At 50.9% G+C, this 27710-nt stretch overlaps 1 protein-coding gene across 1 annotated transcript in view; it reads right to left on the reverse strand.

Annotated features, from left to right (window-relative positions):
* Positions 1-2167: 2167 nt before the first annotated feature.
* EFHD2 (EF-hand domain family member D2) overlaps positions 2168-27710 on the reverse strand; it is a 46863-nt gene continuing 21320 nt past the window's right edge. The window contains exons 3-4 of the mRNA XM_040415565.1: positions 16819-16953; positions 2168-2651 (exon numbers count right to left, since the gene is read on the reverse strand). Of these exons, the coding sequence (XP_040271499.1) occupies positions 2517-2651; positions 16819-16953 (270 nt within the window). The 3' untranslated portion in view covers positions 2168-2516. The remainder of the gene's footprint in view (positions 2652-16818; positions 16954-27710) is intronic.

The raw sequence follows: 27710 nt of genomic DNA on the forward strand, positions 1-27710 counted from the left end.
AGCACTGCTCTGTCCATGAGAATGTGTCCGACTGCAGTCCGCTTTATAGTTGTTGCCTCCTCATTCTCAGGATTGATTATTGCCACAAATGGTCACACTGTCTGAATTTTTTGAGTATCTATACATACCATGGGGTGCACAACCTGCAGCTTGGCCACATGAGGTGAATTGTCCACAGAGTAAATTCCACTGAGTTCACCCTCTGCATTGCATAAGGATACATTCACATGACTGTATGTGTTTTGCAGTTCGCAAAAAAAAAAAAAAATTGACGTCCGTATGGCATGTTTTTTTTTTTTTGCAGATCCATTGTAACAATGCCTGTCGCAAAACGGACAAGAATAGGACATGTTCTTTTTTTTTGGGGGGGGGGGAAGCTACGGAACAGACATACGGATGCGGATAGCACACGATGTGCGGTCTACATTTTTTGCAGACCCATTGAATTGAATGGGTCTGCATCCTATCCGCAAAAAAAAACGGAACGGACACAAAAAGAAAATACGTTTGTGTGCATGAGCCCTAAAGCTGACATGCTGCAGATAATCCGCACCGGTGGCCAATTTACACTATTTAAATTTTTTTTTTTTCATTGCGTGTTCATGAGATTTCTTTAAAATCTCATCCACGTTGCTGGTACTGTAAAATGCTGCAAATGTGCCACAGGCCAATTAACAGCATTAAAGGGAACCTGTCACCGGGATTTTGTGTATAGAGCTGAGGACATGGTTTGCTAGATGGCCGCTCGATTCATCATTTTCTACGCCTGTTTTAAGTGTAGAAAATGGTCTAAATGTAAGCCAGAAAGGAAGATGGCTTACATTTAGACTGGCGCTGGACACACCGAAGTTATTTAGAAGCCGGCTCCTCTTCATAACTTAAGCGGATCCACAGCCAGCTATAAGAGTTATTAAGATCTGTGTCTAAAACGCTGGTCTTAATAAATGACCCCCTTAACATGTAAATGTTTTCATAAATAAAATCTATTTTGGCATATGTTACTGCTGCTGCAGCATTATGCATAAAGCAAGGTTTCGTTTCTTTACATACTACTGTTTTCCTTGAGCTTTTCCCTTAGTTATGGCTGTTCTAAACCCTACAATATGAGGATCTTCTGCCAGTTCTCTGAGGCCAAAACTGCTTCCCCTCACTTCACATACACACTTGCTGTAGCCAGCAGCTCCCTGCCAGCCAATCAGATTGGATTACTGAGAGACACGCCTCCTCACTGTGAAGCATAATACAGGCATTCACTGCCCCTCTGTCTTCTGTTTATACTAAAGGGAAGACAGACAAGCCATAGCAACGGTCTTTTAAGGGAGCAGTGGAAAGGGACAGAGGACATTAATGAAAGCTGTTATTATAAGGTAATTACAGATCTTTTGACAATCATTGACAGACTAACTCAGTATACATGCCTAGCTCTAATAAACTAGCAAATGAAAAAAATGACAATTACACTTTAAGGCCTCTTGCACACGACCATGAGCTGGCCGGGCCCATGCTGCAGACTGCAAATTGCGGGCACGGACCGCGGGGCAGCCGGATGCGGATCGCGGACCCATTCACTTGAATGGGGTTCGCGATCTGTCCGTTCTGCAAAAACATACAAGTTCTATTTTTTTTTTTCAGGACGGACCCCCACGGAAGCACTCCGTAGTGCTTCCATGGGGTTCCGTTCAGTGCTTCCGTTCCGCACCGCATCTCCGGATTTGCGGACCCATTCAAGTGATGGGTCATGTGATGTTTTTATAGAGCTGGTTGTTGCGGACGTGGCGATACCTAATATGTATATTTTTTTTTATGTATTTCACTTTAGCACAATAATAGCAGTTTTTAAATAAAAAACTTTGTGTTTTATTGTCTCCCTGTTCTGAGAGCTATAGGTTTTTTTTATTTTTTGGGCGATAGAAAAAAAAAGTGAATGGGTTCGCATCCGTGATGCAGAATGCACACGGCCAGTGCCCCGTGTATGCGGGCCGTAATACGGCCACGGCAGGGCAACGGCCATGTGTAAGAGGCCTAAGAGTTTGATTGCAGCCCTTGAGAGTGGTGGTTTGACAATGTGGCCTTTGGACCAGAAAATTCTGTGCCACCCCCTGGACTGTGCCAAAATTAAACTGTACGACTGGAAAATAAAAGTAGCATCAAGTAGCAGCCATGAGTTTTTATTTTTTTATTTACACATTTCACAAAAAAACAGTAATGATGTAAAAAAATACTGCGTCTGCAACATAAAAATGGAAATCACTAGTGAAATGATTCACTTTATTGGTCCATCCAACCGTAAGCAATAAATTAGATATATTCTTTTTCCATATATTTAGCAGCAGGAATGTCTCATCTTAGCTCTTCAGGTATTGATGAACCACTATTTGCAGCCCTTGGCTGGTAGAACATGCTAGGAGTTGTAATCCAGCAACAACGGAAGAACAAGTTTGTACACCCTGCATTATATAGGTACTGTATATAGATAATTTCTCTCTCTGCATGCTATGAAAATACTCTGCTCTGTTTTATGGCTTGAAGGCGGACTGTAGCTCTTTGAAGGCAGCCTTCCTCTGCACCTTCTCTTCTGCCTGTCTCTTCTTCTCCTCTTGTTCGGCTTTGATTTCCTGCTCGAATCGGCTGCCATGATTGATGGCCTGTACCTTGGTGCATAAAACAAAATCCACAGTTGTAGACAGGGTATATGTTCCATAGATGAGCAGCTGCAGATTTACATGGTATAAGCCTTTTCTAATGTATATATTTATAAGAGGAAACCACCAAATATAGTAGAGGAATGTTCCCTGTAGACTGAACCTGCGCCCACGTTTACAATTTACACAGAATTTCGTCCAGGTCTGAAAAAATGAAGCATAAAGACTGTTTACATCAGTTATAAATGAAGCCATGACGTAGTGGCCGATCTGTCACACTATGGCTTCTGACTAACCCCATTACTTTCAAATGGAGTCTATCGCAAAATGTAAAGATTTTCCGTCCCCAAACAGGAGCGGTTTATCAATGATAGCGCAGGATCCCACTGCCTTATAATGGTGTCTGTTGGATCCTGCTAAGAAGTTCAGAATTGTGCCAACCCCGACAGGTGCAGATTATCCATGAGAAATCTGACTGCTGATGCTGTTTATATCGCTGCTTAAAGGGGCTCTGAAGCTGGACATATCCCCATTTTCACCCAGGCAGCCCCCCTATGAGCATCAGAGGCTTTTTCTTTTGGAGATACAGACAACCCCTTTAATTAGGTTGATCTGCTGTTCAGGACTCTAGGAAAGTTGAGTGGTGCGCAGTGTGGGACCTGTACTAGCGCTCACATGAGCTGCCACCCAGCTTTTCCAGAAACAGATATAACTATACAGGCTAAATGAACGAACTCAAGTGCTAAGGTGTGTGTAAGCATGTAAGATTTGTACTTTAAGTTGCCTTAGTATTTTTATAAATTTGATATTCTATTCCAAATAAAGTATTTAATCTGGAATCCGATTGGTCAGTACTGACACTTAAAGGGAACCTGTCACCAGGATTTTGTGTATAGAGTTGAGGACATGGGTTGCTAGATGGCCGCTAGCACATCCGCAATACCCAGTCCCCATAGCTCTGTGTCCTCAGAATCTCCTGCTTGTTCCCCGACATCAGAAAGCTAGAGCGCCGTAATCTCGCGATGTACGAGCTAGCGCATGCGCAGTGTCCTCATAGTGTTCCTTCCCTGTGCTGGCATCGGCCTCAGGGACGGAACTGCGCGTGCATCACGAGATTACGGCACTCTAGCTTTCTGACGTCAGGGATCAAGGAGGAGATTCTGAGGATGCGGGGCGGTGCTGGGCTTCTTCACGCTGGACTCATCTCAGGTTAATTTACATATGTATCAAATATTTTTTTTTACACAATAAAAGCACACAGAGCTCTGGGGACTGGGTATTGTGGATGTGCAAGCTGCCATCTAGCAACCCATGTCCTCAGCTCTATACACAAAATCCCGGTGACAGGTTCCCTTTAAAGGGGTTGTCCCACCCCAACATTTATGGTTTATTATAAGGATATGCCATAAATGTCAGATAGGTGTGGGTACCACCTATGGGACCTGCTCCTATCTCCAGAATACGCCCCAGAAGTGAAGGAGCGCATGCCTTGCATGCACAGTGTCCTCTCCGTTCACTGCTTTAAGACTATAAATAACTAAGCACGCGCCCTTTGGTATTTTCGCAAGTCCCAAAACAGTGAATGGAGAGCAGATCATCCAGGCACGGCCATCTCTCTATTCACAGCTATGGGATTGCCAGAAATAGCCGAGCCAGTGCTCTGTTATTTCAGGAACTCCCATAATGGTGAATGGAGGATGGCTGCTCTCCCTTCATTTCAGGGGCCCATTCTGGAAATAGGAGGTATGACCCACACCTATCTGACATTTATTCATATCGATATGCCATAATTTTTGGAATGGGTCAATCCCTTTAAGAGTTTTTCTGCACCTCATAAGAGCTGATATAATTATTGGACAAATCCATATACTTAGAACTGAGCACCTGCTAATATCCTTCACATTAGGCCAAATCCACACGGCCGTGTTCCGCGGCCGAGAGCGGTCCGTGGTATGCCGGGCTGGATTCCTGTTCAGAGCAGGAACGCACGGCTTCATTGGTTGCTATGACGCCGTGCGCTTCATGCCGCCGCTGCACTACTACGAGTGTATTACTGTAGTGCAGCGTCGGCATGAAGCGCACAGCGTCATAGCAACCAATTCCTGCTCTGAACAGGAATCCAGCCCGGCATACCACGGACCGCTCTCCGCCGCGGAACACGGCCGTGTGCATTCGGCCTTATCAATAGGGTATCGGAGAAGAACTAAGGGGTTGCCCCCCGAAGAATATTATACATTTTTTAAACCAGCAATGGATCTGAATTACATGTACTTAAAATGTTTTGTTATTCAATACAATGTATCTGTATAGCGCCACCTGCTGTTAGTTCTTTTAATTATTTCTCCATCCATCTCAGTAACATCACACATTCTCAGTTCCATTGTTCAACTGCCACCAACTGTACCTACTGTTAAAAGCATTTTGCGGAACGGAATTGCGGACCCATTAATTTCTATGGGGCCACACTATGTGCTGTCCGGATCCGCATTTCTGGATCCGCACTTCTGGGTCCGCAATTCCGTTCCCGAAAAAAATAGAACATGTCCTATTCTTGTCCGCAATTGCCGACAAGATTAGGCATTTTCTATTATAGTGCCGGCCATGTGCGGTCAGCAAAATGCGGAACGCACATTGCCGGTGTCCGTGTTTTGTGGATCCGCAAAACACATACGGATGTGTGAATGGACCCTTACAGGTAGAGAACAGAAAGGACACTCCCCTGAGCTGTGACAACGGGGAGAAGTGCAGCAGAAAGGACATGCCCCCTGAGGTGTGATAGGGCGCGAACTGCAGCAAAAAGGACACACACCCTGAGGCTGGTTCTAGCTTTGTTAGAAAGAAATTGTCATGTACTATATGATTTCAGATTTTCATTTTTTTACATTAATAAGGGGGTAGTCCCTTTAACAAGTGCCAATGGATAATACGGCATTTGGTCAGTGCCATTTACATGCACCAATCATCTTGTGTATGGGGATGAATAGTATTAAGATCATGTGTCCCCATATACAGTTGCAAGAAAAAGTATGTGAACCCTTTGGAATTATATGGATTTCTGCACAAATCGGTCATAAAATGTGATCTGATCTTTAAGTCACAACAATAGACAATCACAGTCTGCTTAAACTAATAACACACAAAGAATTAAATGTTACCATGTTTTTATTGAACACACCATGTAAACATTCACAGTGCAGGTGGAAAAAGTATGTGAACCCATGGATTTAATAACTGGTTGAACCTCCTTTGGCAGCAATAACTTCAACCAAACGTTTCCTGTAGTTGCAGATCAGACGTGCACAACGGTCAGGAGTAATTCTTGACCATTCCTCTTTACAGAACTGTTTCAGTTCAGCAATATTCTTGGGATGTCTGGGATTCGAACCCGTGACCAGCCACATCCCAGGCGGTAGCCCTGCTTACTAGGCTACCGTCCTCTCTGGACATTCCTCCCTGAAACCTATTATGTAACCTCAGTCTTGCCAAGCCTTGCTCATCACCCTTGATTCCCCACACCTGGTACTTCCCTATATAAGTCCAGCCCCTTGCACTCTAGCTTGCTGATTATTGAGCTCCTGAGCCTTGATCAAGCTTCTCCTCATCTGCTGCTCTTGCTACTACTGGAAGTCCACTGCTGACCAGGAATTGCCTATCGACTACTCTTCTGCTTTGTCCCTACCTACTGAACTGCTACCATCGTTGCCATCCGGATTGTCTGACCACGCTTACTGCCGCCTGCCCTGACCCACCGCCTGCCTACCGACTACGCCTCTGCCAGACTTCCTACACCTACTATCTGCCTGCGGTCCTTGCCACTGGGCTCCACTCCTACCTCCCTCTGTTGGCCAGCGCTCCTCTGACTCAGGTGAGCCTGTAGGAATGTTACAGAATAATCAGCCACACTATGGAGTCCGCAATAGCCACTCTGCGTAAGCAGGTCTCCGAAATTCAAGAATTTGGTACTACATATCAGGAGACATTTGCCCAGCTCCAAGGCGTAGTCCAAAGCCAACAGAGGGAGATTATTGAACTACAGAGGCAACTCCTGGATGTCGACGGCGCGCCCGCAGACACCCGCATGCCACTCCCATCAAGATTCAGCGGCGACAGACGCCAGTATCGGGGGTTTCTAAACAAATGCCGCATCTATTTTCAGATGTACCAGGCCCCCTTCACCACCGAGAAAAAGAAGGTGCTATTTGTGGTCAATCTCCTGACGGATGAAGCATTAGCATGGGCATCACCATACGTGGAGACTAACAGTCAGCTCCTGGACAACCTAAACAACTTCATCACCGCCATGAGCCAAGTCTTCGATGACCCCAACCGCTGTGCGACAGCCGAGGCGCGACTACATGGTCTGCGGCAAGGGAGACGCTCCGTCGCCGAATACACCGCCGAGTTTTGCAGTTGGGTCACGGACACCACCTGGAACCCAGCGGCACAGAGAAGCCAATTCCGGCGAGGCCTGTCCGAATAATAAAGGACGAACTCGCCAGAGTTGAGGCCCCGGACGATCTGGATGACTTCATTCAGTTATGCATCCGGATAGATCAAAGACTCTCCGAGAGGAGGAAAGAGAGACTCTGGTCCTCGGACCACAGACCACTTACTCCTTCTCTTCCACCGCCCAGCGCGACCCCCAGTCAGTAACTGAACCTATGCAGGTCGACGCTCTACGTAGGTCTCTATCCACAGCTGAGAAGGAGAGAAGGCTGGCCGAAAACCTCTGCCTCTACTGTGGGGAGGCGGGTCATTTTGCCATCAAATGTCCTCATAAGATCCGAAAGACTATTGCCATCACGGAGCTAAAGGAGCAACCACAGACTCCAACCCCGCCAGCAGCCCCTGAAAATAACAACACGGCGGCTCATGGATCCCACTTCATCGTCCCCATCCTCATCGACATTGAGGGGCGACAACTCCCCTGTTCAGCGATGTTAGACTCCGGGGCGGGAGGCAACTTCATGGACCTAACCTTTGCCCGCGAAAAGAACATTCCACTGACAATCAAGGCAGCCCCCGTTGACCTGGAAACCGTCGACGGATCCCCACTCTCCTCGGGGCCGGCCACTCACGAGACCCCCTCAATACCGCGAGTTCCAGGATGTCTGCGACAAGAAAAACGTAGACAAGCTGCCACCACACCGACCCTACGACTGCCCTATAGAACTGTTGCCCGGGGCCGAAATACCCTTTGGCAGTATCTACTCCTCCCTCTCAGAGCCTGAACTCAAGGCTCTGAAAGAGTACCTGGACGAGGACCTGAGGAAGGGGTTCATCCGGCCCTCCACCTCCCCCGCGGGAGCCCCCTTTTTCTTCGTAGAGAAAAAAGACTCCTCCCTGCATAGACTACAGAAAGCTTAACGACATAACCGTAAAAAACCGGTACCCGCTCCCACTGATTTCAGAACTCCTTGAGAGACTCCGGGCAGCGAAGATCTTCACTAAACTTGACCTTCGAGGGGCCTACAACTTCGTCCGAATCCGCCCTGGGGACAAATGGAAGACCGCCTTCCGGACACGTTATGGTCATTTCGAGTACCTGGTCATGCCTTTCGGACTCTGCAATGCTCCCGCCACCTTCCAGCACTTCATTAGGGACGTCCTCAGGGACATGCTGGATCTGTTTTGTAGTCGTTTACCTAGACGACATCTTGATCTTCTCTGAAGACCTCAAGCAGCACCGCGAACACGTCCGCAGGGTACTGCAGAGACTCCGACAGAACTCTCTCTATATCAAGCTAGAGAAATGCGAGTTTGAGCGAACCACCACTCAGTTCCTCGGATACATCATCTCCCCAGAGGGCCTAAGTATGGACCCGGGGAAGGTCCAAGCTGTGATGAACTGGCCCGTTCCGAAAAACGAGAAGGAGATACAAAGATTCATTGGCTTCGCCAACGTTTATCCGGAACTTCTCCAAGGTCATAGCACCAATCACCCAACGTCCCCTTCTCCTGGACACCCGAGGCCCAGGAGGCATTCACCAAGTTGAAACTCCTCTTCACTTCTGCCCCAATCCTAATCCACCCGAACCCCGAGCTCCCATTTACAGTCGAAGTGGATGCATCAGACTCCACGGTGGGGGCAGTTTTGTCACAACGGACAGGGGAGAGGATGCTATTACACCCGTGCGCATATTTCTCCCGCCAGATGTCCCCCTCCGAGAAGAACTATGACATCGGGAACAAAGAACTACTGGCGATCAAGGATGCCTTCTCCGAGTGGAGACATCTGCTGGAGGGAGCCACCAACCCCATAATCGTACTAACTGACCACAAGAACCTCGAGTTCATCCGCAGCGCTAAGAGACTCTCAGCCAGACAGGCCAGATGGAGCCTATTCTTTTTCCGCTTCAACTTTCTCATCACCTATCGCCCCGGATCAAAAAACGGCAAGGCTGACGCCCTCTCCAGAATGTTTTCCGAGCTTTCACAGAGTAACAAGGGCCAAAATAACATCTTACCCGAGAGAAGGGTCGTAGGGGCCACCTACTCTAAAGAACTCCTGGGCACAATCAAAAAAGGATACGAAAATGACCCCTTCCTCGCCCACCCCACAGGGAATATCAGCCTTACGTTTAAGAACGTTCATTGGTTTCATCAGGACCTACAACTATATGTACCAGAAAACGCACGGCTCGAAGTGCTCAAACTCAACCATGACTCTAAGCTGGCCGGCCATTTTGGCACAAGAAAGACCCAGGAGCTTCTCTCCCGCTCCTTCTGGTGGCCAACATACAAGGAGGACATCAAGAGGTACATCTCCTCGTGCGCGGTCTGTGCCTGCAATAAGACTCCTCGTTCCTCTCCCGTGGGTCTGTTACAACCCCTCCCTATTCCCTCCCGCCCCTGGGGCTCAATCCCCATGGACTTTGTGGTAGACCTTCCTCCTTCAAAAGGGATGAACACCATCCTGGCCGTGGTCGACCGTCTCACCAAGATGGCCCATTTCAACTAGGGATCGACCGATTATCGGCCGATATTGAGGATTTTGAACGTTATCGGTATCGGCATCTATTTTGCCGATATACCGATAACGTATTGGGAACACAGAATGCGCTGCTCTCAGCGCGTTCTGTGTTCCCTCCGCAGCACAGGGGAGAAGGAAGTAGTGTCTCCTCCCCCTGTGATGCTGCTGCCACTGCCGCCAATAGCAGGAGAGGAGAAAAGAGGAGGGGAGGGGCTGTGGCCGCTGCGCCACCAATGAAGATGAGTCTTTCATTAATTCATATACAGGAGGCGGGAGCTGGCTGCAGAATCACATAGCCGGCTCCCGACCTCTATGAACGGCAGCTGCGGTCCGCTGTAGTTAACCCCCTTAGGTGCCGCGGATCGCAGCTACCGTTCATAGGGGTCGGGAGCCGGCTATGTGATTCTGCAGCCAGCTCCCGCCTCCTGTATATGAATGAGAGACTTATGTTCATTGGTGGCGCAGTGCGCCCCCCCAAGCCCCCTAGTATTAATCATTGGTGGCGCAGTGCGCCCCCCACCCCCATCCCAATAGTAAAAACATTGGTGGCGCAGTGCGCCCCCCCCCCCCCCCAGTATTAATCATTGGTGGCAGTGGCCACAGGATCCCCTCCTCCTCCGATCGGAGCCCCAGCAGTGTAAGCCTGGGGATCCGATCTGTTACCATGGCAGCCAGGACGCTATTGAAGCCCTGGCTGCCATGTTCAGCTCCATGCTGCTGTGTGCACAGAGCACAGAGCAGCAGGGACAGTGTGATCTCCTATTCACCCTGATATAGCTCTATCAGGGTGAATAGGACAAGGGTTCTAGTCCCTAAGGGGGCTAAAAGTTAGTAAAAAAAAACAAACACAAAAATATTAAGTATAAATGAAAAAGATTTTTAAAAAAAATAAAATAATAATACACGTTAACAATAAACATTAATTTTCAGCAGAATTGTGTAGGAAAAAAAAAATTTTCCTCAAAAATAAAAATACCCAGAATATCGGTATAAATTATCGGCTATCGGCCTGAAAGTTGACAAATTATCGGTATCGGCCCTAAAAAATCAATATCGGTCGATCCCTAATTTCAACCCCTACAAAGGCATACCCACCGCCAAACAGACGGCCGATCTAATTCTCAGAGAGGTCTTCAGGCTGCATGGGATCCCGGACGACGTGGTCTCCGACCGAGGCGTACAATTCGCCTCAAAGTTCTGGAAGAACTTCTGCCTGGCGCTCGGGGTTAAAGTGAACCTGTCCTCCGCTTTCCACCCTCAGTCAAACGGGCAGACTGAGGGAACTAATCAGACCCTAGAGCAGTACCTACGCTGTTTCAGCTCCCACCTGCAGGATGACTGGCTTGACCATCTCCCCACGGCCGAGTTGGCCTACAACAATGCTGAGCACAGCTCAACCAAGCACAGCCCCTTCTTTGCTAACACAGGCTCGCACCCGGTGTTCATTCCCCACCTGCCCGTCGCCTCCACCCTCCCAGCAGTGGCCGAACGCCTAACAACCCTACAGGAGGCACAAAAGTACATTATAGACAACCTCCAGCTCGCCCAGAGGCGTTTTAAACAGGGAGCAGACAGACGTCGCAAACCCACCCTGGGCTTCCATGTGGGAGACAAGGTGTGGCTGTCCACCAGTAACCTCAGATTGAAGGTCCCCTCCAAAAAGTTGGCCCAAAGATACATGGGTCTGTTTCGGATCACCGCACAAATCAACGAGGTCACGTTCCGGCTTGACCTTCCGGACTCCATTAGGGTGCACCCTGTCTTCCATTGCTCACTCCTCAAGCCATACGTGGAGAACACCTTCACAGGCCGCCACTCGCCCCCTCCACCACCCGTGAGGGTACAGGGTGAAGAAGAATACGTTGTCGCAAAGATCCTCGACTCCAGGATCCACCGGGGAAGACTACAATACCTAATTGGGTGGGAGGGTTACCCTCCCGAGGATAACTCCTGGAAGCCAGAAGAAAATGTCCACGCCCCCAGACTGGTAAAAGAGTTCCACCAATGGCACCCCGGTAAGCCGGCCCCTGCGGTGCCCGGAGGTCACCTTGGAAGGGGGGGGGGGGGGGGAGTACTGTCGGGATTCGAACCCATGACCAGCCACATCCCAGGCTGTAGCCCTGCTTACTAGGCTACCGTCCTCTCTGGACATTCCTCCCTGAAACCTATTATGTAACCTCAGTCTTGCCAAGCCTTGCTCATCACCCTTGATTCCCCACACCTGGTACTTCCCTATATAAGTCCAGCCCCTTGCACTCTAGCTTGCTGATTATTGAGCTCCTGAGCCTTGATCAAGCTTCTCCTCATCTGCTGCTCTTGCTACTACTGGAAGTCCATTGCTGACCAGGAATTGCCTACCGACTACTCTTCTGCTTTGTCCCTACCTACTGAACTGCTACCACCGTTGCCATCCGGATTGTCTGACCACGCTTACTGCCGCCTGCCCTGACCCACCGCCTGCCTACCGACTACGCCTCTGCCAGACTTCCTGCACCTACTATCTGCCTGCGGTCCTTGCCACTGGGCTCCACTCCTACCTCCAGACAGCGGTCCTCTGACTCAGGTGAGCCTGTAGGACTGTTACAGTCTGGTGTGAATCGCTTTCTTGAGGTCATGCCACAGTATCTCAATCTGGTTGAGGTCAGGCCCAAACCATGATGCCCCCACCACCATACTTCACAGTTGGGATGAGGTTTTGATGTTGGTGTGCTGTGCCTCTTTTTCTCCACACATAGTGTTGTGTGTTTCTTCCAAACAACTCAACTTTGGTTTCATCTGTCCACAGAATATTTTGCCAGTACTGCTGTGGAACATCCAGGTGCTCTTGTGCAAATTGTAAACGTGCAGCAATGTTTTTGTTGGACAGCAGTGGCTTCCTCTGTGGTATGCTCCCATGAAATCCATTCTTATTTACTGTTTTATGTATCGTAGATTCGCTAACAGGGATGTTGGCATATGCCAGAGACTTTTGTAAGTCTTTAGCTGACACTCTAGGATTCTTCTTCCCCTCATTAAGCAGTGTGCGCTGTACTCTTGCAGTCATCTTTACAGGACGGCCACTCCTAGGGAGAGTAGCAGCAGTGCGGAACTTTCTCCATTTATAGACAATTTGTCTTACCGTGGACTGATGAACAGCAAGGCTTTTGGCGAGGTCTTCTGAGAGCTCTTTTGTGCGAGGCATCATTCACATCAGGCAATGCTTCTTGTGAAAAGCAAACCCAGAACTGGTGTGTGTTTTTTTATAGGGCAGGGCAGCTGTGACCAACACCTTCAATCTCATCTCATTGATTGGACTCCAGTTGGCTGGCACCTCACTCCAATTAGCTCTTAGAGATGTCATTAGTCTAGGGGTTCACATACTTTTTCCACCTGCACTGTGAATGTTTACATGGTGTGTTCAATAAAAACATGGTAACATTTAATTCTTTGTGTGTTATTAGTTTAAGCAGACTGTGATTGTCTATTCTTGTGACTTAGATGAAGATCAGATCACATTTTATGACCAATTTGTGCAGAAATCCATATCATTACAAAGGGTTCACATACTTTTTCTTGCAACTGTAGTTCTTGTAGGTAATAATATCCTGCCTACAAATGGCAATTTTTGGTGCAGCATAAAAGATGTGAAATTGGAGTATTTCATGTTCTAAAGCAGCTGAATATTTTATTGTTAGAAATAGGCGCTCTGTATTAATGTTCTAATACATACCATGGAAGGGCTCAGTAGCGTCTTGTCCAGGGACCTATAATGCTTATCTGTCTAGGTGGAAGTTATGGATTGTGCACCATCTTACATTCACACAACTGTATCTGCTTTACAACCCTCACAATGTAGATACAGTCTGTGTACATCCCGCACTTTTCGCGGGCCCCATTGTCAAAATGGACAATAGGACGTGTTCTATCATTTGCGGCACGGCCACATGGATGCGGACAGAACAAGGATGACATTTTTTTGCAGCCCCATAGAAATAGGTTCACGTGCTATCTGCAAAAAATGTGCATGGACCCGGACCGAAAATATGGTCGCGTGAATGCGACCTTATGAGGAACTACTACACAACTCAATCCCTTTAAAAAAAAAAATCTATTTCCTATTTTTTAACTGGTCATAGAGGCTCTTGTTCTTTTCCATATTGCACACGACCGTATTTTTTCACGGTCCGCAAAACGGGGTTCCATTGGTCCGTGATCCGTGACCGTTTTTTCGTCCGTGGGTCTTCCTTGATTTTTGGAGTATCCACGGACATGAAAAAAAAGTCGTTTTGGTGTCCGCCTGGCCGTGCGGAGGCAAACGGATCCATCCTGAATTACAATGCAAGTCAATGGGGACTGATCCGTTTGACGTTGACACAATATGGTGCAATTTCAAACTGATCCGTCCCCCATTGACTTTCAATGTAAAGTCAGGAGTTAATATACCACAGGATCTGAGTTTTCTCCAATCCGATGGTATATTTTAACTTGAAGCGTCCCCATCACCATGGGAACGCCTCTATGTTAGAATATACTGTCGGATATGAGTTAGATCGTGAAACTCATATCCGACAGTATATTCTAACACAGAGGCGTTCCCATAGTGATGGGGACGCTTCTAGTTAGAATATACTACGAACTGTGTACATGACTGTGTGCGCCCCCCCCCCCCCTCCCTCTATTGTAATATCATTGGTGGCCAGTGTGCGGCCCCCCGATCATTGGTGGCAGCGGAAAGTTCCGATCGGAGTCCCAGTTTAATCGCTGGGGCTCCGATCGGTAACCATGGCAACCAGGACGCTACTGCAGGCCTGGTTGCCATGGTTACTTAGCAATATTACAATATTAGAAGCATCATACTTACCTGCTGCGCTGTCTGTGACCGGCCGGGAGCTCCTCCTACTGGTAAGTGACAGGTCTGTGCGGCGCATTGCTTAATGATCTGTCACTTACCAGTAGGAGGAATTCCCGGCCGGTCACAGACAGCGCAGCAGGTAAGTATGATGCTTCTAATATTGTAATATTGCTAAGTAACCATGGCAACCAGGCCTGCAGTAGCGTCCTGGTTGCCATGGTTACCGATCGGAGCCCCATCGATTAAACTGGGACTCCGATCGGAACTCTCCGCTGCCACCAATGATCGGGGGGGGGGAGCGCACACTGGCCACCAATTATAATACAATAGAGGGAGGGAGGGGGGGGGGGGGCACGCACACTGGGCACCAATGATATTACAATAAAGGGAGGGGAGGGGGGGGCGGGGGAGGCCGCACACTGGCCACCAATGATATTACAATAGAGGGAGGGGGGGGGCCGGGGGGGGCGCACTGGCCACCAATGAAATTAAAACTGGGGAGGGAGGGGGGTCTGCCCCCTGCTGCCTGGCAGCCCTTGATCTCTTATAAGGGGCTATGATATGCACAATTAACCCCTCAGGTGCAGCACCTGAGGGGTTAATTGTGCGGATCACAGCCCCCTGTAAGAGATCGGGTGCTGCCAGGCAGCAGGGGGCAGTCATGTACACAGTTCGTAGTATATTCTAACTAGAAGAGTCCCCATCACTATGGGAACGCCTCTGTGTTAGAATATACTGTCGAATATGAGTTTTCACGAAGTGAAAACTCATCTCTGAAAAAGCTTTTATGCAGACGGATCTTCGGATCCGTCTGTATGAAAGTAACCTACGGCCACGGATCACGGACGCGGATGCCAATCTTGTGTGCATCCGTGTTCTTTCACGGACCCATTGACTTGAATGGGTCCGTGAACCGTTGTCCGTCCAAAAAATAGGACAGGTCATATTTTTTTGACAGACAGGAAACACGGATGCGGCTGCAAAACGGTGCATTTTCCGATTTTTCCACGGACCCATTGAAAGTCAATGGGTCAGCGAAAAAAAACGGAAAACGGCACAACGGCCACGGATGCACACAACGGTCGTGTGCATGAGGCCTAAGGCTCCATTCACACGTCCGTAAAATGGGTCCGCATCCTTTCCGCAATTTTGCGGAATGGGTGAAGACCCATTCATTCTCTATGGGGACGGAATGGATGCGGACAGCACACAGTGTGCTGTCTGCAGCCGCAATTGCGGAGCGCGGCCCCGATTTTGGGTCCGCAGCTCCGCAAAAAGATAGAGCATGTGCTATTCTTGTCCACAGCTTGCGGACAAGAATAGGCATTTCTATGGGGGTGACGGGCTGGTGTGTTGCGGACCCGCAATACACCACGGACGTGTGAATGTAGTCTAAAGCTCAGACTTTCTATGGTAATTCATCCCGTCTACTCTCTAATATCCTGGACACTTTTATGGTGTTTTGGTTTTTATATTTTTTGCTGAGATTTCCGATTTCATTGTATGTGTCAGGATGCAGCGCGGATAGCTCACTTTGCATTTATTTTATATAATATTTTTCAATAAAACTTATGTTTGTAGGAGGCAGTGACCGGTGGCGTATTTACATGGGACTATAATCAAAAACTACTTGCTTCCAGTCATCAGCCTGTGTGAAACAGCCATGAAATGTAACTTCTCATAAGCAAGTCAATGGCACAAGTGTGGATATTCACAGTCAGGCGCCAAAAGAAGTGGGTTCAGGTATTGCGGAGCAGCACAACCCCATACCAGCGTTTCTCCTAATGTATAGATTAACCCAGATAAAAACAGCATTGAGTGCCTCTTAGGCTCCATTCACACGTCCGTAGTGTATTGCGGATCCGCAATACACCCGGCCGGCACCCCTATAGAAATGCCTATTCTTGTCCGCAATTGCGGACAAGAATAGGACATGTTCTATTTTTTTTTTCCGGAGCCGCAGACCGGAGGATCTGCAGTGCGCTCCGGAAATGCGGATGCGGACAGCACACTGTGTGCTGTCCGCATCCATTCTGTCCCCGTAGAGAATGAATGGGTCCGCACCCGTTCCGCAAAATTGGGGAACTGATGCGGACCACAATTGCGGACGTGTGAATGGAGCCTAACAGTTTGTATCAGAGCTACTAGTTTTATCCATAAAGAATTTAATTGGGGTGAATCTTTTAGTTTGGGACTGTGCTTCTCCCCATCACTGGAACCTGCTTCACCCCTGATTGGGGGAGTGGGGGGGGGGATATCCTCGGCCTAAGTGGACTTGTACTCTACTTGTTTCACACTTTTTATTGATGTGTTTTTTTTAGAAGTTCTGTTCTAGTTCTTCTCCGGCGTTAACATCTTACAAACCAGTTTACCTTTGCCTCAAAGAAGCTCTTGGCTCCTTTCACACCCTCAATTGAAACATCGATTTCGGAGAGTCGCGCAAGAGCATGCAACCCGCTGTCCTCTTCCAGTTCCCCTGCTGCTGCTTTGCGGAAAATTAAAAGGAACTGCAAGGAGAGAAGAAATACATTTTATTTTTTTTAAAAGCAAGAGCCAAAACTACAAGAAAAATATTCTAAGTAGAGAAGGACAATAACATCATTAGAGCTTTCAGTGTGGATAAAGATAGGAATCTGCAAGCATCATATGTACAGGGGGAGTGAAGCTGGAAGAGTCACTTGTACAGAAGGATCTGGGTGTACTTGATCATAGACTAAATAGCAGCATACAAAGTCATGCAGCCGATCCTAGAGGTCCTTTCACATGGACCAATGTTATAGGCAATTATTTGATCGTCAGAGGAAGAGCTGCATTTACATATAGCAATCGCCTCCGCTGTATGGGGATGAGTCACTGCTACTGTGATCACTTGTGCCCATACACATTCATTGTTCCTGGACAGCATAGCCCCGTTAACACATGGAGATGTTGCACAGAAACAATGATTTATGGCGCCAACCAAAAGACACGATTACTCGTTTATCACCTTTAGGCCCCCTTCAGACGAGTGAGTGTCACGCTCTGGACTCGCAGCACCTATCCTGACCTTCCAGCACTGCCCTGTCGCATAGCATTATCTTGATTTATTATGCTGTGTAACAGTTAAGTTCTGGAATGTATTGTATAACACTGACAGCATTATGTCAGTGCTATACAATACATTCCAAACCTCTAAGGGTTACATAGCATGTCTGAAAGGGACCTTATATGGGCCAGTTATCAGAAATTAGTGTTTCAACAAATGCTTCCCCCTGATAACTGGCCCGATTATCAGTCTGTGTAAAAGGACCTTAAACTAAACTTTTGAATACATGTGAGGAATATGGATTATTATTTACTGTCAGCCATGTTCCCACACCAACCATTTGCTGAAAGGTAGCAGAGGTAGTGAGCTCCACAGAGAGGCCCTGCTTCAAAGCCCAGCCAACTGGCAGAGAACTTCTTGCAGGCCACCTTTTGTTTACAATTTCTCACCTCTATTCAGCCAGCTAGGAACCCAGCTAATGGAACAGGAAAAAACTCTCTGCAGGGGTTTAGGCCAGTGGTGGCGAACCTATGGCACGGGTGCCAGAGGCGGCACTCAGAGCCCTTTCTGTGGGCACCCGCGCCCTGGAAAAAGTCTATGGTGTACCAATAAGCCTTTTCCTGCCATTCATCAGCACAGGGCGCACTATGAACAGCGCAGGCAGCGCATTGAATGTAGGCAGGCTATTATAGCTAAAGGAAAAAGTACTTGGAAGATATACTGTATTAGTAGTCAGGTTAAATTGCCATGTTGGCACTTTGCGATAAATAAGGTGGTTTTGGATTGCAGTTTGGGCACTCGGTCTGTAAAAGGTTCGCCATCACTGGTCTAGGCCATTCCCCAGTTCAATCAAATTTATCAGACAGCATGGAACCGGCGGATCATAAGGAATTATGAATCGCCCGTCCATCACAGACATAAACCAGATACATATTTGTGTCCCTGTGGCCACGATGAATAGCTTGGCGGTGGGATGCCAGGGAGGGGAGATACACATCTCCCCACAGAAACCGAATAACGGTACCAGGCTTGCACTCTACTGGGAGCCAGAATCCAGGCGGATCCATTGGTCCCAGAACCACCTCCCTGAGACATTCTGGTCTGGAACCATGAGCCCTAATCGGTTTTGTTGCTTATGTGCTGCCAGCCCAGCAGAGGAGAAGGAGGAGGAGGGGGGGGGGGTGTGGTCCTCTCCTAGAGGCCGGGGGGAGGGGCCGGACACAGGTTAAAAGGCTTGTGCCAGCAAGCGGGCGTGTCTTTTCCCTGAAGGAGGGTCACATTGTGCCATGTGTTTAGAGGGACCTGCAACCTGCTGACATCACTGCCCTCCATGTGACTACAGCAAAGGACTCATCCATCTGGTAAACTGACTTTTGCTCTGTTTAATCCTGTTTGTACCATACCACCTGTATTTGTGACCTCAGACTACTGTATATATCCTTGTGTGTATAGTATATTGTCTAGTCTAGTGAGCCCTTAAGGCGATTAAATATGTAATTTAATCTTGTGCTGTCTGGTATCTCGATCACGAATCCCCACGTCCGTGTTTCGGCCTAGTAATACGCTACCACGGGTTGGTTTCTTACCCTATATAATGCCGTTAGCGGACCAGGCTTATAACAAACAAGGAACTGGTGGCAGTCTTTCTGGGCTGAGAATGCGCTGTTTCACTGGGGCAGTGAAAACACTCTCAGCTTGTTGCCTCTCTGTGCCCGTGTAGAAGGAGGAATCTGTGAAAACTGTACCAAGACTGACCTTACCCACTCCTCCAGGAGGGTGTAACGTCACGCCTTGGTAACCAGTGACCATACCGTATCTCGTGAGCTCTATGTAGTTGACGTCAAGCGGGCATGAGGGGTGGTATCCCTCACATATTGGTGGCAGCAAAGTGAGATCGAGATACTAGTGTGTGTGTGGGACCCATACTCCCAGACACTAAAGACTACCAGCAGTAGATTTTTGCTGCTGGAGGCTTAAGATCAGCTCAACACTAGACAGTCTGAGTGCAAATACAATAAGGTGTGTGTGTGCATCAGGTTGCAGTCTGTGTCAGTGATCATCAGTTGCAATGACTGCCAGTATCACAAGGCGCAAAGTTAAGGAGATGGCCGATGCTATGAATGGTGGTGGGGAGAACACAGTCCAGATAGGGGCCCGAGAGGAGGTGGAAGGTAACTTTATTCAAGGCGAGGGGGAGCACAGCCAAAGCTCCCCAAGGGGACAGTTGCCGGAGGTGAGGTCCACGGTGCGCCTCACTCCACCTGCCCACCCCCCCAGCCAGGCAGGCTCGGCTGCTCTCCTACAGGCTGCCCTAGACCGTCTCCAGGCCGGAGACTGGGCTTTCTACGAGATCCTCATGGCAGCTGCAGAATGCCGGGAACAAGCTGCAGAGCGTCGCGAGCAAGCATAGGCCGAGCATGAGCACCAGCTCCAACTCCAGCACCCCTTTTCCAGCCCGATGTGAGTCTCCAGTGATCCGTATTCCCAAACTGCGGGCGGAGGACTCCCCCCTGCTTGACAAACATGGGGACTTAGACACTTTCTTGTTGGCATTCGAGACAGCTTGCCATCAGTACCAGCTGCCGGAGGACCAGTGGGATCGATTCCTAACACCACGGCTCAAGGGAAAAGCCCTTGAAATCTTCGGGTACCTGCCCAGCGAGACCATCCTGAGCTATGAGGACATCAAGCAGGCTGGTCCGGCAGTACAACTTAACCCCTGAGTCGTACAGGAAAAAGCTCAGAAGTTTGCAGCAGGGTCCTACCCAGAGCTCGGCCGATCACATCGACCAATGGACCACAGGATTGGAGCTCACCACCGTCCAGCAGCTGAAGGAGCTCATCGCCACGGAGCAGTTCTTGTGGAATTGTCTGTAGGACCTCCAGCAGTACCTCCGTGACCGGAAGCCTAAGGGGGCCTCTGCAGCAGCAGCATTGGTCGATAAGTACACTAACAGGACTTCAGAGGCCCGGAAACCTGTCAACCCCCTAGACCCAAGTGGGCACCGGCCCCTGCTTCACTTTCCACGTCGGTGGGGGAACCCTAACTTTGCCACCTATGTAAGCAGCCAAGACACTTCAAGGCTATGTGTCCCCAGCGCCCGAGGGACCCGTTCCAGTCATCGATCTGGAAACCGGCCACTGACTATTTTCAATCGGTCCCCGTGGGCCAGGCCGTGGCCATGGGACTTAGAGACACCGGCGCTGAGATGACTCTGGTACGGCCTGAACTGGTGGCACCCCATGATTTATTGCCCAGGAGCTCCTTTACTGTCTCCGGGATTGGAGGAGTAGAACCATCGCTGCCCGTCGCCAAGGTCTATTTGGACAGGGGCGCCAGTCGAGGAGTAAGGGAGGTGGGGGGGGGGGATCTTCAAATATCCCTGCCAGTGCTTTGCTGGGGATGGACCTGAGGCGGCTTGTGTCTAAGTACTCCAGCGTTTATGATGCAAATAGCTATTTATTGGATAGTGCGGCTGTATAATACATGTGACGTTTCGGCCACACTCTGGCCTTCATCAAACTGGTGCCGCTTGGTAGATGGATGTCCTGGGAAATAGGCGTACGGGATAGAGGGCAACAGCACTGGACGCGTCCGGTCAGGGGTTTTAGGTGGCGTTAGTGGCTGACGCCAGCCTGAACCCTCTCAAGGAGCAGGCGGCACAGCCCCCCTCGGACTCGGACCTCGAGCAGATGGTCTGGGACTAAGGACGGCTGTACCGGGTCACGGTCCAACAGGGCTCACCAGAGGAGTGGCCTAGGGACTGGCAGGTAAAAGGGGACGTGGCAGTCTTGTCTATTCTGACCACGTCCCACTGGGGGTTTCAGTTGGCGTTAGGGGCTAGTGCCAGCTTAAAATCTCTCACGGAGCAGGTGGCACGGCAAGCATAGGCCGAGCATGAGCACCAGCTCCAACTCCAGCACCCCTTTTCCAGCCCGATGTGAGTCTCCAGTGATCCGTATTCCCAAACTGCGGGCGGAGGACTCCCCCCTGCTTGACAAACATGGGGACTTAGACACTTTCTTGTTGGCATTCGAGACAGCTTGCCATCAGTACCAGCTGCCGGAGGACCAGTGGGATCGATTCCTAACACCACGGCTCAAGGGAAAAGCCCTTGAAATCTTCGGGTACCTGCCCAGCGAGACCATCCTGAGCTATGAGGACATCAAGCAGGCTGGTCCGGCAGTACAACTTAACCCCTGAGTCGTACAGGAAAAAGCTCAGAAGTTTGCAGCAGGGTCCTACCCAGAGCTCGGCCGATCACATCGACCAATGGACCACAGGATTGGAGCTCACCACCGTCCAGCAGCTGAAGGAGCTCATCGCCACGGAGCAGTTCTTGTGGAATTGTCTGTAGGACCTCCAGCAGTACCTCCGTGACCGGAAGCCTAAGGGGGCCTCTGCAGCAGCAGCATTGGTCGATAAGTACACTAACAGGACTTCAGAGGCCCGGAAACCTGTCAACCCCCTAGACCCAAGTGGGCACCGGCCCCTGCTTCACTTTCCACGTCGGTGGGGGAACCCTAACTTTGCCACCTATGTAAGCAGCCAAGACACTTCAAGGCTATGTGTCCCCAGCGCCCGAGGGACCCGTTCCAGTCATCGATCTGGAAACCGGCCACTGACTATTTTCAATCGGTCCCCGTGGGCCAGGCCGTGGCCATGGGACTTAGAGACACCGGCGCTGAGATGACTCTGGTACGGCCTGAACTGGTGGCACCCCATGATTTATTGCCCAGGAGCTCCTTTACTGTCTCCGGGATTGGAGGAGTAGAACCATCGCTGCCCGTCGCCAAGGTCTATTTGGACAGGGGCGCCAGTCGAGGAGTAAGGGAGGTGGGGGGGGGGGGATCTTCAAATATCCCTGCCAGTGCTTTGCTGGGGATGGACCTGAGGCGGCTTGTGTCTAAGTACTCCAGCGTTTATGATGCAAATAGCTATTTATTGGATAGTGCGGCTGTATAATACATGTGACGTTTCGGCCACACTCTGGCCTTCATCAAACTGGTGCCGCTTGGTAGATGGATGTCCTGGGAAATAGGCGTACGGGATAGAGGGCAACAGCACTGGACGCGTCCGGTCAGGGGTTTTAGGTGGCGTTAGTGGCTGACGCCAGCCTGAACCCTCTCAAGGAGCAGGCGGCACAGCCCCCCTCGGACTCGGACCTCGAGCAGATGGTCTGGGACTAAGGACGGCTGTACCGGGTCACGGTCCAACAGGGCTCACCAGAGGAGTGGCCTAGGGACTGGCAGGTAAAAGGGGACGTGGCAGTCTTGTCTATTCTGACCACGTCCCACTGGGGGTTTCAGTTGGCGTTAGGGGCTAGTGCCAGCTTAAAATCTCTCACGGAGCAGGTGGCACGGCAAGCATAGGCCGAGCATGAGCACCAGCTCCAACTCCAGCACCCCTTTTCCAGCCCGATGTGAGTCTCCAGTGATCCGTATTCCCAAACTGCGGGCGGAGGACTCCCCCCTGCTTGACAAACATGGGGACTTAGACACTTTCTTGTTGGCATTCGAGACAGCTTGCCATCAGTACCAGCTGCCGGAGGACCAGTGGGATCGATTCCTAACACCACGGCTCAAGGGAAAAGCCCTTGAAATCTTCGGGTACCTGCCCAGCGAGACCATCCTGAGCTATGAGGACATCAAGCAGGCTGGTCCGGCAGTACAACTTAACCCCTGAGTCGTACAGGAAAAAGCTCAGAAGTTTGCAGCAGGGTCCTACCCAGAGCTCGGCCGATCACATCGACCAATGGACCACAGGATTGGAGCTCACCACCGTCCAGCAGCTGAAGGAGCTCATCGCCACGGAGCAGTTCTTGTGGAATTGTCTGTAGGACCTCCAGCAGTACCTCCGTGACCGGAAGCCTAAGGGGGCCTCTGCAGCAGCAGCATTGGTCGATAAGTACACTAACAGGACTTCAGAGGCCCGGAAACCTGTCAACCCCCTAGACCCAAGTGGGCACCGGCCCCTGCTTCACTTTCCACGTCGGTGGGGGAACCCTAACTTTGCCACCTATGTAAGCAGCCAAGACACTTCAAGGCTATGTGTCCCCAGCGCCCGAGGGACCCGTTCCAGTCATCGATCTGGAAACCGGCCACTGACTATTTTCAATCGGTCCCCGTGGGCCAGGCCGTGGCCATGGGACTTAGAGACACCGGCGCTGAGATGACTCTGGTACGGCCTGAACTGGTGGCACCCCATGATTTATTGCCCAGGAGCTCCTTTACTGTCTCCGGGATTGGAGGAGTAGAACCATCGCTGCCCGTCGCCAAGGTCTATTTGGACAGGGGCGCCAGTCGAGGAGTAAGGGAGGTGGGGGGGGGGGATCTTCAAATATCCCTGCCAGTGCTTTGCTGGGGATGGACCTGAGGCGGCTTGTGTCTAAGTACTCCAGCGTTTATGATGCAAATAGCTATTTATTGGATAGTGCGGCTGTATAATACATGTGACGTTTCGGCCACACTCTGGCCTTCATCAAACTGGTGCCGCTTGGTAGATGGATGTCCTGGGAAATAGGCGTACGGGATAGAGGGCAACAGCACTGGACGCGTCCGGTCAGGGGTTTTAGGTGGCGTTAGTGGCTGACGCCAGCCTGAACCCTCTCAAGGAGCAGGCGGCACAGCCCCCCTCGGACTCTGACCTCGAGCAGATGGTCTGGGACTAAGGACGGCTGTACCGGGTCACGGTCCAACAGGGCTCACCAGAGGAGTGGCCTAGGGACTGGCAGGTAAAAGGGGACGTGGCAGTCTTGTCTATTCTGACCACGTCCCACTGGGGGTTTCAGTTGGCGTTAGGGGCTAGTGCCAGCTTAAAATCTCTCACGGAGCAGGTGGCACGGCAAGCATAGGCCGAGCATGAGCACCAGCTCCAACTCCAGCACCCCTTTTCCAGCCCGATGTGAGTCTCCAGTGATCCGTATTCCCAAACTGCGGGCGGAGGACTCCCCCCTGCTTGACAAACATGGGGACTTAGACACTTTCTTGTTGGCATTCGAGACAGCTTGCCATCAGTACCAGCTGCCGGAGGACCAGTGGGATCGATTCCTAACACCACGGCTCAAGGGAAAAGCCCTTGAAATCTTCGGGTACCTGCCCAGCGAGACCATCCTGAGCTATGAGGACATCAAGCAGGCTGGTCCGGCAGTACAACTTAACCCCTGAGTCGTACAGGAAAAAGCTCAGAAGTTTGCAGCAGGGTCCTACCCAGAGCTCGGCCGATCACATCGACCAATGGACCACAGGATTGGAGCTCACCACCGTCCAGCAGCTGAAGGAGCTCATCGCCACGGAGCAGTTCTTGTGGAATTGTCTGTAGGACCTCCAGCAGTACCTCCGTGACCGGAAGCCTAAGGGGGCCTCTGCAGCAGCAGCATTGGTCGATAAGTACACTAACAGGACTTCAGAGGCCCGGAAACCTGTCAACCCCCTAGACCCAAGTGGGCACCGGCCCCTGCTTCACTTTCCACGTCGGTGGGGGAACCCTAACTTTGCCACCTATGTAAGCAGCCAAGACACTTCAAGGCTATGTGTCCCCAGCGCCCGAGGGACCCGTTCCAGTCATCGATCTGGAAACCGGCCACTGACTATTTTCAATCGGTCCCCGTGGGCCAGGCCGTGGCCATGGGACTTAGAGACACCGGCGCTGAGATGACTCTGGTACGGCCTGAACTGGTGGCACCCCATGATTTATTGCCCAGGAGCTCCTTTACTGTCTCCGGGATTGGAGGAGTAGAACCATCGCTGCCCGTCGCCAAGGTCTATTTGGACAGGGGCGCCAGTCGAGGAGTAAGGGAGGTGGGGGGAGGGATCTTCAAATATCCCTGCCAGTGCTTTGCTGGGGATGGACCTGAGGCGGCTTGTGTCTAAGTACTCCAGCGTTTATGATGCAAATAGCTATTTATTGGATAGTGCGGCTGTATAATACATGTGACGTTTCGGCCACACTCTGGCCTTCATCAAACTGGTGCCGCTTGGTAGATGGATGTCCTGGGAAATAGGCGTACGGGATAGAGGGCAACAGCACTGGACGCGTCCGGTCAGGGGTTTTAGGTGGCGTTAGTGGCTGACGCCAGCCTGAACCCTCTCAAGGAGCAGGCGGCACAGCCCCCCTCGGACTCTGACCTCGAGCAGATGGTCTGGGACTAAGGACGGCTGTACCGGGTCACGGTCCAACAGGGCTCACCAGAGGAGTGGCCTAGGGACTGGCAGGTAAAAGGGGACGTGGCAGTCTTGTCTATTCTGACCACGTCCCACTGGGGGTTTCAGTTGGCGTTAGGGGCTAGTGCCAGCTTAAAATCTCTCACGGAGCAGGTGGCACGGCAAGCATAGGCCGAGCATGAGCACCAGCTCCAACTCCAGCACCCCTTTTCCAGCCCGATGTGAGTCTCCAGTGATCCGTATTCCCAAACTGCGGGCGGAGGACTCCCCCCTGCTTGACAAACATGGGGACTTAGACACTTTCTTGTTGGCATTCGAGACAGCTTGCCATCAGTACCAGCTGCCGGAGGACCAGTGGGATCGATTCCTAACACCACGGCTCAAGGGAAAAGCCCTTGAAATCTTCGGGTACCTGCCCAGCGAGACCATCCTGAGCTATGAGGACATCAAGCAGGCTGGTCCGGCAGTACAACTTAACCCCTGAGTCGTACAGGAAAAAGCTCAGAAGTTTGCAGCAGGGTCCTACCCAGAGCTCGGCCGATCACATCGACCAATGGACCACAGGATTGGAGCTCACCACCGTCCAGCAGCTGAAGGAGCTCATCGCCACGGAGCAGTTCTTGTGGAATTGTCTGTAGGACCTCCAGCAGTACCTCCGTGACCGGAAGCCTAAGGGGGCCTCTGCAGCAGCAGCATTGGTCGATAAGTACACTAACAGGACTTCAGAGGCCCGGAAACCTGTCAACCCCCTAGACCCAAGTGGGCACCGGCCCCTGCTTCACTTTCCACGTCGGTGGGGGAACCCTAACTTTGCCACCTATGTAAGCAGCCAAGACACTTCAAGGCTATGTGTCCCCAGCGCCCGAGGGACCCGTTCCAGTCATCGATCTGGAAACCGGCCACTGACTATTTTCAATCGGTCCCCGTGGGCCAGGCCGTGGCCATGGGACTTAGAGACACCGGCGCTGAGATGACTCTGGTACGGCCTGAACTGGTGGCACCCCATGATTTATTGCCCAGGAGCTCCTTTACTGTCTCCGGGATTGGAGGAGTAGAACCATCGCTGCCCGTCGCCAAGGTCTATTTGGACAGGGGCGCCAGTCGAGGAGTAAGGGAGGTGGGGGGGGGGGGATCTTCAAATATCCCTGCCAGTGCTTTGCTGGGGATGGACCTGAGGCGGCTTGTGTCTAAGTACTCCAGCGTTTATGATGCAAATAGCTATTTATTGGATAGTGCGGCTGTATAATACATGTGACGTTTCGGCCACACTCTGGCCTTCATCAAACTGGTGCCGCTTGGTAGATGGATGTCCTGGGAAATAGGCGTACGGGATAGAGGGCAACAGCACTGGACGCGTCCGGTCAGGGGTTTTAGGTGGCGTTAGTGGCTGACGCCAGCCTGAACCCTCTCAAGGAGCAGGCGGCACAGCCCCCCTCGGACTCTGACCTCGAGCAGATGGTCTGGGACTAAGGACGGCTGTACCGGGTCACGGTCCAACAGGGCTCACCAGAGGAGTGGCCTAGGGACTGGCAGGTAAAAGGGGACGTGGCAGTCTTGTCTATTCTGACCACGTCCCACTGGGGGTTTCAGTTGGCGTTAGGGGCTAGTGCCAGCTTAAAATCTCTCACGGAGCAGGTGGCACGGCCTCCCTTGGACTCAGACCTCCAGAGGGCGGTCTGGGACCAAGGACAGTTGTGTCGGGAAATGGTCCAGCAGGGCTCACTGGAGGCGTGGCCCAGGGAGCAACAATTCGAGGTACCCTATCCATTCAGGGCAGAGTTTTTGTGGGTTGCTCACGAAATTTCGATGGCCAGATACCCAGGGGCCGCTAAGTCAGAGGCCTGGACGGGAGACTTAGCCACCCCTGGGGTGTCGGTCATCGAGTGTGTCATGCGCTTCCAGGAAAAGGTGCAGGCCTGTCACGGTTGGTGCACGACAGTATAGGGCAGGCCCCGACCGACCAGAAGCGGGAGTACGACCAGATGGCTTGTGAGAGGACCCACCAGGTGGGTCAGCAAGTGTGGATACTGGTTCCTGTACCTCAGGACAAGCTTCAGGCGGACTGGGGAGGCCCGT

The sequence above is a fragment of the Bufo bufo genome, chromosome 1 (assembly GCF_905171765.1).
Source record: "Bufo bufo chromosome 1, aBufBuf1.1, whole genome shotgun sequence".
NCBI classification, from domain to species: Eukaryota; Metazoa; Chordata; class Amphibia; order Anura; family Bufonidae; genus Bufo; species Bufo bufo.